Below are 12,815 nucleotides of genomic sequence, written 5' to 3'. Positions count from 1 at the left end.
GTTGTTTACTGCTATTCAAAACACAAAGGACTTGCATTAAGATTGCCATATTTCAGCCCCATCCACAAGCTGTCCACCTGGCCACCAGACCATAGAGACATGGAGAGCTGAAAAGTCTCCCCATCACCAAAAAGCCTCAATAGGGCAAACAGCACAAACTGCATCCTGCCAGAGCACCACCTGAAAAGGCCAGGAAGGAGCCGACTAATGTCAGCACCTTCCCCATTCCCACTCCACCAGTGGCGGCAGAGGCGCAGAGATGCTGCCACAGCATCCTGCAGCACACCCACCACTGGAGGAGGTGGTGGCCACACAGCAGCAGTTTTACCCCTCCACCGGGATAAGTTCCCCAAAGAGGGCAAATCCACCAGTGTGGCCGCCTTTCCATTCCCTGAAGAGGATTCCCTCCCTTTGGATGGGGCTCTTTGTGCTGAAATACTGCTCCTTCATGACAGAAGTAAACTCAGCAAGTAGGAATCAATTAATTAGAAATTAAAAGTAAAGTGTCATTGGTTCAATTCAATCTACTTTCAATTTTCAATTATTTCTGTATCAAATGATTGTTGCATTCTCCTCTAAATACTAGAATTAAATCCACTTTCAAACTGATTGCCTTGATTAAGAGCTGTATAATGTTGTCTCTCTCTGTTACCTAATACGTCTTTTAAAAGCAAATTTCCTCCCTCCCCCTTCCTGGCAGTTCCAGCACCCAAAGGTCACACTGCTTAGTTCTGCCACGAATACTGCAAGCACATTCACTCACTTTAAGACATGATTTCTCACTCAAGATCAATTGTGAAATAAATAATAGATAAGATCTTTTGACAAATGGTTTGCAGGATATCTACTCTGACTGCAAAGAATCCCCCCAAAACCCCTATTAGGCCCCTTCCGCACACGCAAAATAATGCGTTTTCAAAGCACTTTCACAACTGTTTGCAAGTGGATTTTACTATTCTGCACAGCTTCAAAGAGCACTGAAAGCAGTTTGAACGTGCATTATTTTGCATGTGTGGAATGAGCCTTAGATTCTACAGATCTGTTCTCTATGAACCTTGGGGCTTATGTAAATGCAATAAGAAACAGGGTTGTTATTACTAAAATTCCTGTTTTATCAGCTTCTCCCTGTTGGAAATAATATAACATTTCTGAATATCTCAAATCAAGGCTGTAAAGTACTACAAATATATTCCAAGTAGAAGCCCCTCTTGCCTGGGCCTCCCAGAGCAAACTCTCTTTGTAAGCCAACAAGATTTCGGCTAGAGTGGACACAACCCCACCGAAAATTCTACCCCTTAATCGAAAACACACGTGCTTTCTGCGTGCGCGAGGGTTTGGTTGCCGTAAAAACTGGTCAGCTTGTCCGGCACGCTTAATGATGTATTGGGAGTGTGCGACGGTTTCTGGTTTCCCAGATGCTTCTGAGGCAAGATGGTGTCGGGCAGTGGGGCTAAAAACTTGGGGCTAAAAACTTGGACTTCCACAGGAAGTGGGACAAAGTTGAGTATGAGAAGCTTACAGAGAAATGGCTCACGGAAGAGAGAGAGAAGAAAGATGGCAAAACAATTCAACCTGTCAAGTGGGAGCTTCTTCGGCACCGAGACTACAAGGTGGACCTGGAATCCAAACTGGGGAAAACCATTGTTATCACCAAAACAACTCCTCAGTCTGAGAATGGGTGGGTATTATTGTAATGTCTGTGACTGCATTGTGAAAGATTCTATCAACTTCTTGGATCACATCAATGACAAAAAAACATCAGAGGAAGCTGGGCATGTCCATGAGAGTGGAGCAGTCGACGCTGGATCAAGTGAAGAAGCGTTTTGAAGTGAACAAGAAGAAAATGGAGGTGAAGCAGAAGGATTATGACTTTGAGGAGAGGATGAAAGAGCTCCGGGAAGAGGAGGAAAAGGACAAAGCCTACAAAAAAGAAAAGCAGAGGAAGAAGAAGAGGGTGGAGGAAGACTTGGCATTCGAGGAGGACGATGAAATGGCGGCCATGATGGGTTTTTCTGGGTTTGGCTTGACCAAGAAGAGCCACGAGCAGCCGTGGACTTTTCCTCTAGACAGAACCTGTTTCAGCTCAGCTGACACTTGAAAATTCTTGAGATGATTTTGCAGGGAATTTCTATCTAAATGCCCAGCATAGGCGTTGGCCTTGGGAGCTGGGAAGCGATTCCAGACCCTCCCGTGTGAGGCTGGCTGGGCCCGCCCTCTCAGTAGCACCCTTCTGCCTGCAAAGGTAGCATCACACTTGCCTGTACAGTGGTAAACCTCGGTCGCAAATAAAGAACTTTTTAAATTAGCATCCTTCCTCCCCCAAAGTCCTTGCAGTGCTTTGGGAGAATCCTGTTGCCGTCCTTTTAAATTTTTTGAAATCTCTTCCTTTATCATGAATGGGCTGCGGTTGTTTCTTCTGGAACCCCGCCCTGCCAGGGCTCTCTTGGGCCGCTTTCTTCCTTGCCTGCTTCTCACTTTGTGTTACATGGCCTTGTGTGCACGAGAGACATTCTTCGGCATATCTTTTTCTATTAATAATATATTCCAAGTAAAGAATGAATTTTCAGTGTGCTTGCAAGTAAATAACTTTTTTCACAGATTCATTAAAATCCATTGGGCAGAATCCTCTCATTACACTTGAGTAAATTCAGAGTATGTTTTTACATATTTGTGTACAATGGGCTGGTTTCAGCAATCTGTTAGTGGAAGGAACTGTGGATCTTTCTTTTGTTTCCTCACCCCAGATGTTCCTTCCAGGTGGGAAAGTTGATTACTGTAGTCATGAGATTCACAAGAAGGAGGGGGGGGGTTTAGCTCTAACTGTTCTTAAAGTAAATTACAATACTAATATACCAATGTAAAATTTCTATCAACTATTGTAAAAAAATCAATGCACTATAGCCAATAATGCAAACTGCCCTGTGTTAAAGCACCAAGATTTTCAGATGAAGTTAAACAGGGAGAAAAAAAACAATGCTATGAACATTGTCTCTTTTTGCCATCAAGTCACACAGTGACGTAGGTATACATTTTTATGGGACGGGGTGGGGAGTGGGTCTCAGGGGGTGGAGCCATGCCCCCCACCCCTGGGGACATGGCCACACCTCCCCAAAGTCCACCCCCTCAGCTCTGCTCCCACCAGCCCCTGCCTGGAGACAGGGCTCTGCCACCGCCCCCCCCCCAGAGACAAAGGCTCCGGCCCTACCTTGCTCCAGAACAGTACCTACAAGTTTACAACCACAACAGCTTTTCCAGAATTAGGTGGAAAGAAAGTATGGCTAAGTATTATCCAATTATTGGTAATATCACAGTCCAAATCTTTAGATGACCCTTTCCAGTGGCTCAATGTTGATATTAAATTGCATGGGGACAGGATCAAAGCCTGCAAAACCTTATAGGCCACTGGCCATGAGGCAGAACAGGAATCCCCCAGCACTACTTCCTGTGACTGGCTCCCAGATAAAACTTGAACCATCATAACACAGTGTCACTTAGTCCCAGTACTGACAGGGAGCCCTGTAAGATACCAGCTGTTTTTAAATTATTGATTTTTACAGTGGATTTTATGTATTTTATTATTATTTATACCTTGGGTTCCTATAAGGTAGGAAGGTAGCTGATAAATGTTTTAAATAAATTAATTAATCTTTTTAAAAAAGAAATATTTTTGTGCTGAATGAAGACCTCATGGAGATGAGTTGCAGTATATCACTTAGTGCAAGGGAATCATATGGCCCAACCCATTAGAAATTCAGGATCATACACCATTGTGGAGGGCTACAGTGGCTGCCAGCCAATGGATTTACCCCTCCACCAGGTTAAGTGCCCCAGGGAGGGCAAATCCACTGGGTGTTGGACCCTTCCATCTCCATAACTCCCTTCAGTCCACCTCTGGATTGGATTGTTAACTACAACTTAAAATAACAAATAAAACTTGATTCTAGACTGTTCTCACAGTGAATGGGAACATGTGTAAAATGTGTAGCAATGGCACAATAAAATAAATTCAAAATTACAGAAGAATGGGACGTCTTCCTTGTAAGTTTTTTAAAACATATTTTGCAAATAGGTAATACAATATTGAAAAAACAATTATTAACAAATATGTGCTTACAAAAGAGAAAAAAGTAAATTACATTGGAAAGTACTTGATCGTTTGATACTCCTCTCCACATACACATCATTGAAAAATCCTTTTTCTAGATGCTATTACTTACGGACATGCTCTTTTTGTTAGCAAATCAGTTTCTCACATCTCTTTTTCATCTGACGTTGAATGACAGACTAATTGCTTAATGTCAATTCACAGCAAAAACTGTATTAGCACATGAAGGTGAAAACAGTAATGAATTAACATATGTGGGTAGTGTCTCTTGAAGTTAGAAATCAATGAAAGAAAAATTAATGCTGTGGGTAATCCCCCTTCCCCCCCAAATGATTTGTCAGAACTTGGGAAAAGTAAGTTATTTTCTGGGGACTGGGGGAGGGTGGAGTTTAGAATAAACCAAGATATTTGCTGAATTCTCCTTCCCCCCAAGCTTGATTAATTCCAATCACTGTTTCAGAACACTTTGTAAATGCATTGTCATTCTACTTCTTTATTCCAACTGCACCTAACATAGTACTACTAACATTATTACTACCAACATTATTTTTATCTTCCCCTTTTCTAAGGAAATCAGGGTATTGCACACATTCTCCCTGTTCCATTATATCCTCACAGTAACTCCTCAACCTAAGAAAGCATGACTGCACCAAAGTCATCCAGTTAGTTTAATGGCTGAGTAGAGAGATTTAAACCTGGAACAGCGTGTTCCTAGTCCAAAATTTTAACCACTATATGGCTCAAACAGCTGCTGCTATTGTAATATTAGGTAGCTAACAACTCTCCCTGTATATACACAACTGCGCAGAGAATCATCCTCTACTGCATGTCTTCCAGCACAGTAGATTGCATTTTGGTAGCATTTATGCCACAGTAAACCTCTGGAAAAATATGTATTTCTTTATACAGTTATTTCCCATAATATTTCACCCATATCCATTGACATATGCATCCTGATTGCACTTTCTCTCTGCTCCAAGCTTCTCTGGTAGCATCCTATCCAAGTATTAACCAGGGCTGACCTCACTTAGCTTCTGAAATCTTACAAGATAAGATAACCTGGCCCATCCAGGTCAGGGCAGCAGAAATATATTAATAATAAAATATACTCTCCAAAAAAACTCAAAGAACAAAAACAAAAGTAACAAAATAAACCTTCCAAAGCAGAGTGAACAGAAAATTTTTAACATAACTAATAAAGTCAGCAAAGCTAGGTATCATACAAGTAGCTGTGAAGACAGAGTTCCAAATACAAGGCACCACTTTTTCCCATCCAATTTGTGAAGGAGGTGGGCAAGATTCACAGAGCAGTGATAGCAGGTTTATGTGGGAGCAGATGGTCTTTTAAATATGCCACACCCAAGGTGGATCTGATTTAAATCAAATTGATTTAAGCCATGATTTAAATCATGGTTTAAATCACTGGTCTGTCAGACTTGATTTGAATCTTGGTTTTATGCATAAAGGCTCATTCTCATTCTTACAACAAGATGAAGGTTTAATTTTTTAAATAACTTGTTGGATTAGTTTTACAAATACATCAAAATTTACTGATTTGATTATACTATTAGCAAAACATAGATAGATAATTGTGAAAGGTGAACTATCTCTGGTTTCATTTGGGCGACCAGGCCTTGTATTTTTTTGTTGTTGCAGTGTTTGCATTTTGCATACATGCCTAAATTATCCATAGGTAGAGGAACTTGATTAAAACATTGCATGAATATACAGTTTCATGCTACATAATTAAAAACGAATCCTTATTTTCATGATGAATAACCTTTGGACTATCATGTATCTTAAACAGAAAACTATTTAACTATATTTAGATAGATTTTTCCTCAAAAAGCATTTTATATTAAAAATCCAATTTAAATTTTAGAAATTTAACTTAATTTTTTAAATTTGATTTTTAATTTTAAATCTTTGATTTTTATCAACCTTGGCCAGACTTACTGTTTTTACGAACAGGATTAAAGCAAAAAAGTTTGACCTGCTTCATTTTAAAGAAGGCTGTTGGTATACTGATTACTCTAAGTTGTAACATTTATACAACAACACTCATTATGTATTCTGTTCCAAATGTTCTATTTGCTATAATTATATTCTTCATTGTTACTCCCTTTACATACTTGATGTGCTTTAGGTCTCATTGCTTTCATGAAAGTATGGCAATAATTAATGTCCCCCATGCCATTATTAAAATGAATTGAGAGCATAACTAACTCACTCTGCAAGGAGTAAAGACAAGCCATCTCAACAATCAGGGACTCTTAAAAGCAAATAACAGAATTTATTTGGCATTTGGGATCTATATCTGCCATTTGTTTGTGCATGCAACATTATGAGTTTGACTGCAATAAGCCAAAAAAAAACCATTATTAAGAAAGACTGTTATACAAGAGACAACATACATTTTACTTCTGGAAGAAACCTAAACATCAAAATCTGAACCTTTTAAGAAGTTGATGGGACACTACCTTACCCCAATCACTTAGAGACGAGAAATTCATCCTCAATATTTTTAAAAACTTCTTCACTGAAGGTTCAGTACACTCAAAACAAACCAGTTCTCATCTGGAGCCTGGACTTAGTTCAGCTATGTCAAGGGTAGTAAACTCCAGCTTGGAAAATTCCTGGAGATTTGGGGCAGTGACTGGGGAAGGTGGTGCTTGGGAAGGAGAGGGAGCTCAGTGGGAATGTAATGACATGGAGACCTCCATCAAAGCTGCCATTTTCTACAGAGGAAGTGAACCTCGTGGTCTGGAGTTGTAATTCCAGGAGAACTTCAGACACAACCTGGAGGTTGGCAACTATTGTTACCAACTCTGATTGGGTAAAATCCTTGAGATTTGGCATGGTGAATGTAGAAGAGCCTCAGCAGGAAGGATAATACCACAGAGTTCACCCCCTGAAGTAGCCATTTTTTCCAAAAGAACTGATCTCTGTTTCCTGAGATCACATGTAATTCTATGATGTCCCACACAGATTTGCAAGCATACTGGCAACTCTGCCACTCAAAGCAGGCAAGCAGGAAAGGTTTGAAAGCAATAAAACTCTTACACAACATGTTTTGATGTTAAAAGTGCTGGTCAAAGCTTTGTTTAATAATTAGAACACATCCTAGGAGCGAAGAAGCAGCACAGGGATGGATCCAACATGGGGATGGCATGCCTTCCAATTCCCTGATCATCACCCTCAGAATGCCTGCTTGGGGGGACCCTCTGGGGTGGCAAGCGCATGTGGGTGCTGACCTCTACTTGGTGTTTCCCTTGCCACCGTGGGGTATAGGCCAGTCAGCTGGCCATGCCAGGCCTGAAGCTTAGTGCCCCCTCCCCAAGGCCCTTATCTGAGCCCCATATCAATGGGAAGGCAGGAACACAGGTACTTCCTCTCCCACAAAAGGATCCATCCCCAAGCTCAATCCACAAGCTGTGACAACACAGAAAGTGCAAACATGTCAATACAGTAAAATACAGACATTGCAAACATGGAAAACAAGTGTATAAATGACAACTGAAAACACAACAACTGGGGACAAGGTTGTGGGAAAGAGAGCAGTGGTCTACAAAAGAGACCAAGTGGCACTGCAAGCACTCCATGCTCAACCCCGAGGTCACCACTCCCTCCAAACTCCAAAACGGCCCTTCCAATGGTTTTGCCCTTGTGGCCACTCGGAGCTGCCTGGTCCTCTCCTGTTCCTCCTATGTGGCAACCTATGGCTGTATATATGGTTTGTGTCATGTTTATGTTGATTAAGCATATCTAACCACCTTAAGTAAACAGAACGTAGTTAAAAGCATAAAGAAGGGATAACATGTAGTGGTGTGCATTTGGGTAGTTATATAAAATAAAATAAAATAACAATAGATTGTTATTTAAATAGTATTTAAATAGAATCTAAATCGTATTCAGGATTTTTTTCAGATGTCAGTGCATCTGTTCCGAAAAATTCCAGAAATATTCGTAGTATTCAGAATTACTGGGAGAAAGAATTTGAACTCTTCCAGAACTATTTTTTCTGTAACTTTAAAGTGTTCCTGTGTCAGTTTCTTCCTGCCAGGTCTTGGTACATGTTGCCAGGTTTCTGTGGTTTGAAAGTACACTTGTTGATGCTGCAACCATGTCCCTTGCTTAAGTTGACCTGCTTTGGATTCTGTAGCTTGTCATTGACATGGATTTTATGGTTTGACATTAATTGTATTAGGCTTGCCACAATAGCCTGTGGTTCAGGGATTATTTGGTTCTGTATTGGTTGTATTAATATTTGGAGACTTTTGGTTAGCTTGCTTTGCTTGCTGTTGTGTGTTTGGCTATTCCTTGCCCTGAAGAAAATATGGAATTTTCTCCCCATTGGAAACAATGGTGGATGGCTGGAGTTACCTTGTTCAGGGCCCACAGAATTGGATTTCAATATCCAACATAGCTGAAACCTGGGGTTCTTTAGTGAACAGGCAGCAAAAGTTCTGTTAGAGTTTTTGGTGCAATTTGCTTGAAAAATCTCTATTTTAATGTTTAAAATAAAATTGTGTGTGTTGAAAATGAGAGATAATGAAAAGGAAATTTCAGAAAATGTTTTTATACAGATTAAAAACTGTTGATATTACTCTATTTTATCCCGGTTACTCACTTTGCATGGGTGCCCATTTCCGTGAAGGAATTGAGTTAAGACTGGGAGGAAATACTCTGATTTCTTTTGCACGATGCTGGCTTTTTTTGTTTTTACACTGCAGATGCAGCACGCATGCTAGAACATCCCTAGTGTGCTGCATTCTGATTGGTTCTCTCCCTCCCAAATGCAACGCTTCTGATTGGTGGATCTACAGCAACTGCAGGAAAACCAAGCAGGAACCCCCCTCCCCTCATTTCTCTAGCTTTGGAAAGGAGCCGGTGAAGTGAGCAACATGGCAAGCACATTGTGCTATACAAAGTAAAAACTTTTGACCAATACTGGGCAGAGCACTATGTCTCATCCATATTTAAAGGTGTGCAAGAAAACACAGCACAAGACACTAGCCCCTCCCACCCCCGGATATACCAAATGACATTTGATTGGTCTTTGGGGCTGTCACAGGGTAAGAGCATCCTGCCAGGCAGGTGTTCCCCATGCCTCAGGAAGCGGATTCAATGGGGGATTTTGGGAAAAGATTACCATTTTAGCATTTTTTGAGAAATGCGGGTTCAGGGAAATATCACAGGACAAACCCGCTTTAGGACTGGGAACCATGGGAACTTCTTAGCCAAACCGGGATAGTTCCCTTGCTCAACCTGGGATATTTGGACCATATGGAATCAACCCTTATTAATAAAGATCCTCAAAAACTTTCTATTGTCAACAGTTTTGTTCAGATCTTCATTCTGAATTTAGGGTGTTGTGGGTTTTCCAAGTTGTATGGCTGTGTTCCAGTAGCATTTTCTCCTGACGTTTCACCTGCATCTGTGGCTGGCATCTTCAGCCATGCCGTATCAGCCCTGTGTAGCTGCTCCACTCTCCCCCCAGAGAAAGGGCATACTCTCTCTGGGCCAAATGCTTCTGACCCAGACTGAAGAAGGGTTGCTGAGGTTGGTGTCCTCCCAGATCATCCAGATTCCTAACAGTAAGCTGGAGGGGGAGAGGTACAAGTGATCCCTCCTGCTTCTCTCTCACCCTGATCCCCTCTGGCTTTGCGGGCTAGTGTTTTGCTGTCTTAAACGTTAAAGACAGTTAGGGAAGGCAATGGCAAACCACCCATTAAAAATAGTTTGCCTAGTAAATATTGCCATGTAACATCACCTTATTGGTCAGTAATGACTGAGTCCTTTAATTTTTTAGATGGAACAAAGCTGAAGTGAAATGGCCCCTGTACCTCTGCTGTGTCCTGGTTTAGGGTGCTCAGGAATGTCAGATGTTAGGGGGTACAATTTCAGTGCTTGCCTCAGTCACCGTTTTCTGTAGATAAGCTCCTGGCAATAGGCCACAGACAGCCTTCTCCCTCACCCAAAGAAGTTGCCACAAATGTTGAGTTCTCTGGGTAGCAGCCAGAACACACACACAGTCCTTCCCTCCCTTCCTCTACCCCTTCATATTGTTAAAACCGCTCAATAAATTGGTTTACCTTTACAAGGTCAAACTTTTACAGTGTGTTTACAGTGTTAAAATTTATTATGAATTTGCACTACACCTAATACCAAAAAAGAAGTGTGTGCTTGAGCTCAGCTTCTTCCTAACTCTGTCCTGAGTCATAAAAGTAGTCCATTAAGCAACAATCCACAAAGAAATACTGGAGACAGCATTAAGAGTCAGAGTTAGGTCAAGCATGAAACCCAAGATGATTGATAAAGATGCCAAACACATCTTGGGCTGTGACCCAGAGCTGAAAGGAGTGAAATAAGGAGAGGCACAAAGGGCTACAAACCACAAAGAAGAGCACCTCAAAATGGAAATATGATACTAACAGTGAGAGTTTTCCTCTATTGACCAAGCACAGAAAAAAAGTCAAGTTCTTGGTATGTATGGTGACCTTAGGCAATTCAGAGACACTTTCTTACCAACTTAACGGCTGAGGGAATCACCGACTTACCAAGGCTGAAGAGGAATCTCTTTCACAATAAGATGTAATACCTTATGGTTTATTGTGGCTGTTTTGTATTTTGTAAATTTGTGTTAAGTTTGATGAATAATTTACCTGTATGTAGTGGTTATGTGGTTGCCATTTTATGTATTATATTTATAATGCTGGCCTAGGACCATTAAATTTGTACACTGTAAATTTGTACATAGTAACTTCCCATGACAAGTCTTCATTTTAAGTTTCTCACTGTATATCTTCCTATGACAGGTCCTCATTTTAAGCTTGTGGGGTTTCTGGCTATACGCCTGCATGCCTTCACAACACTCAGTAACTTGCTAATTCATATTTCAAAGCTTTTTCTAAAATGTGATGAGTTACAATTTAGTTGTGCCTCAAAACACACACACAAACTCAAATGTAGCACAGTAGCTACGAGTATGAGCCAAGATGTAAATAGTTCAAATCCCAGGTCATTCATTTAGTAGTTCTTGACAAACCCCCACGCACAAAGTTGCCATGGAGTCTAAATTTTTTCATTGCATCATTGCATCATTCACATCAGAATAAACATGTATGAAGTTCTTGTTATTGTTGTTTATATATAAACTAATTTATACCTTTCAGTGGCGAAAAACAGTATGTTAACCAGTTACTTTCTAGAAACAATCAAATGGAGCTTTTATAATACAATGAAATTATAAGAAATTGGAAATTGTAAGAAACTGGAAAAAAGTTAGGTTAGAAGTTGCTGCAAGTTGCCTACACCTACTTTAAAGTAGCTCTTTAGGGTTCAACACTGGCTCTTTCAAACTAGATGCTTTTAGCAATATTCCCTTCTTTAAACAAGACCTACCTTTAATAAACCCAAGTAGATTCCCCAAGCAGTCTGTTGTCTCAGGCCACAGAAACTGGCATTCATCCAACCAATTACAATTAGAATGACCCTCAATTATATTCTGAGATTCAAAGGCTTTTACAACGGGAATCAACTTCCAAAGAGAAGCACCAAGAAATAGGATGCAGGGTGCACGCACATAGGGGATGGATTTTGGAAGTGGGGCAGGTCCCAGCAGCCGGACCTTCCAAAGCGAGGCACCAAGAAATGGGATGCGGGGCACACGCGTGCACGGAAGACAGAATTTGCAAGCCGGAGCACCTTGGGGGAGCAGCTGGGCACACTGGAGCCTAACCTCCAGTTGAGTTGTGTGCTTTGTGTGTTTGCTCGGCTGGGTGCTCCTCTTCTCCCTCCTCTTCTCAGCAGCTGGGAAGGGGAAGGGTTCAGCCTCACAGTTCCTGCCTAGTTTCCCTCCTGACTGAGGCAACATGAGTGGCTGATCTGGGGAAGGAGAACTTTGTGCAGCCTGGTCCTCATTGGCCCCCAAAGTCACCAGCCTCTCTGCCAGCTTGCAGACCTCATCCATGTAGTAGTGGCAAGGCAAGGTTTGAGGGAGAGGTGCAAATTCAGGAAACTGCTCCAAAGTCCTTTCTGAATTGCTGCATGCGGGTTATAAAGTGTCTGGAGCTCTTTTAAAAATGTGTATTCGGGTTGTCACCCCCTTTCCTGGTCCTAGATTTCATACAGGCTTGCTTAGAAACCCTGCTGAACTCAGGACTTACTCCACAAGTAAGCTTGCATGTTTCCATGCCAACGAAGGGAGTTGAGCCAAGGAGATAGTCATGTGCCTTTTCAATTGGTAGAGTTGTTAAGAAGGTTGGCAAAAAGGCTGTAAAGTTCTACAAAGTATTTTGAATATTAAGAGACAGATGCAATCGTCTGAGATGTGTGCATTTAAAAGTTTTGCAAATATTTTAGAATCTTTGCTTTCAAATTTTAATAAATTCAGTATGTTTGAAAATTTGATAACTATAACCTTGCCTTCAAAAACAGTGACGCTACCATACTTTCTAGGTTCATTACATCCCAGAGTAAGAAGCTGGGATTAGAAGAGAGTTCTTCTGCAGTGTAGAAATAGATGTTTTATACAAAGCGTAAAGGTTAAAAAACAATATATACAGTGTTATCTTCATTTTAAATGTCAAAAAGTATTTGCGGCTCCAAGTATTTTCTTTTCCGTGGAAAACGTGTCCAAATGGCTCTTTGGCTGTGAAAGGTTGCCGACCCCGATCTAGATTCATCATCCTATTTATATTGTTGTGAA

General features: G+C 41.0%; 2 protein-coding genes across 7 annotated transcripts in view; one reads left to right on the top strand and one right to left on the bottom strand.

Annotated features, from left to right (window-relative positions):
* DLGAP1 (DLG associated protein 1) overlaps positions 1-12,815 on the bottom strand; it is a 388,995-nt gene that overhangs the window by 296,410 nt on the left and 79,770 nt on the right. The window lies entirely within an intron of this gene.
* Positions 1,455-2,538, top strand: ZMAT2 (zinc finger matrin-type 2; the record flags this gene model as incomplete). The annotated part of the gene is given in 3 exon segments (XM_048508535.1): positions 1,455-1,673; positions 1,675-1,749; positions 1,751-2,538. Coding segments are annotated over 3 exon segments (642 nt in total), but the record flags the coding sequence as incomplete, so codon positions are not given.

Source organism: Sphaerodactylus townsendi, linkage group LG09 (assembly GCF_021028975.2).
Source record: "Sphaerodactylus townsendi isolate TG3544 linkage group LG09, MPM_Stown_v2.3, whole genome shotgun sequence".
In the NCBI taxonomy this organism is placed as follows: Eukaryota; Metazoa; Chordata; class Lepidosauria; order Squamata; family Sphaerodactylidae; genus Sphaerodactylus; species Sphaerodactylus townsendi.
Note: the sequence above shows the minus strand (reverse complement) of the source record. Positions and strands in the feature narration are given on the sequence as shown.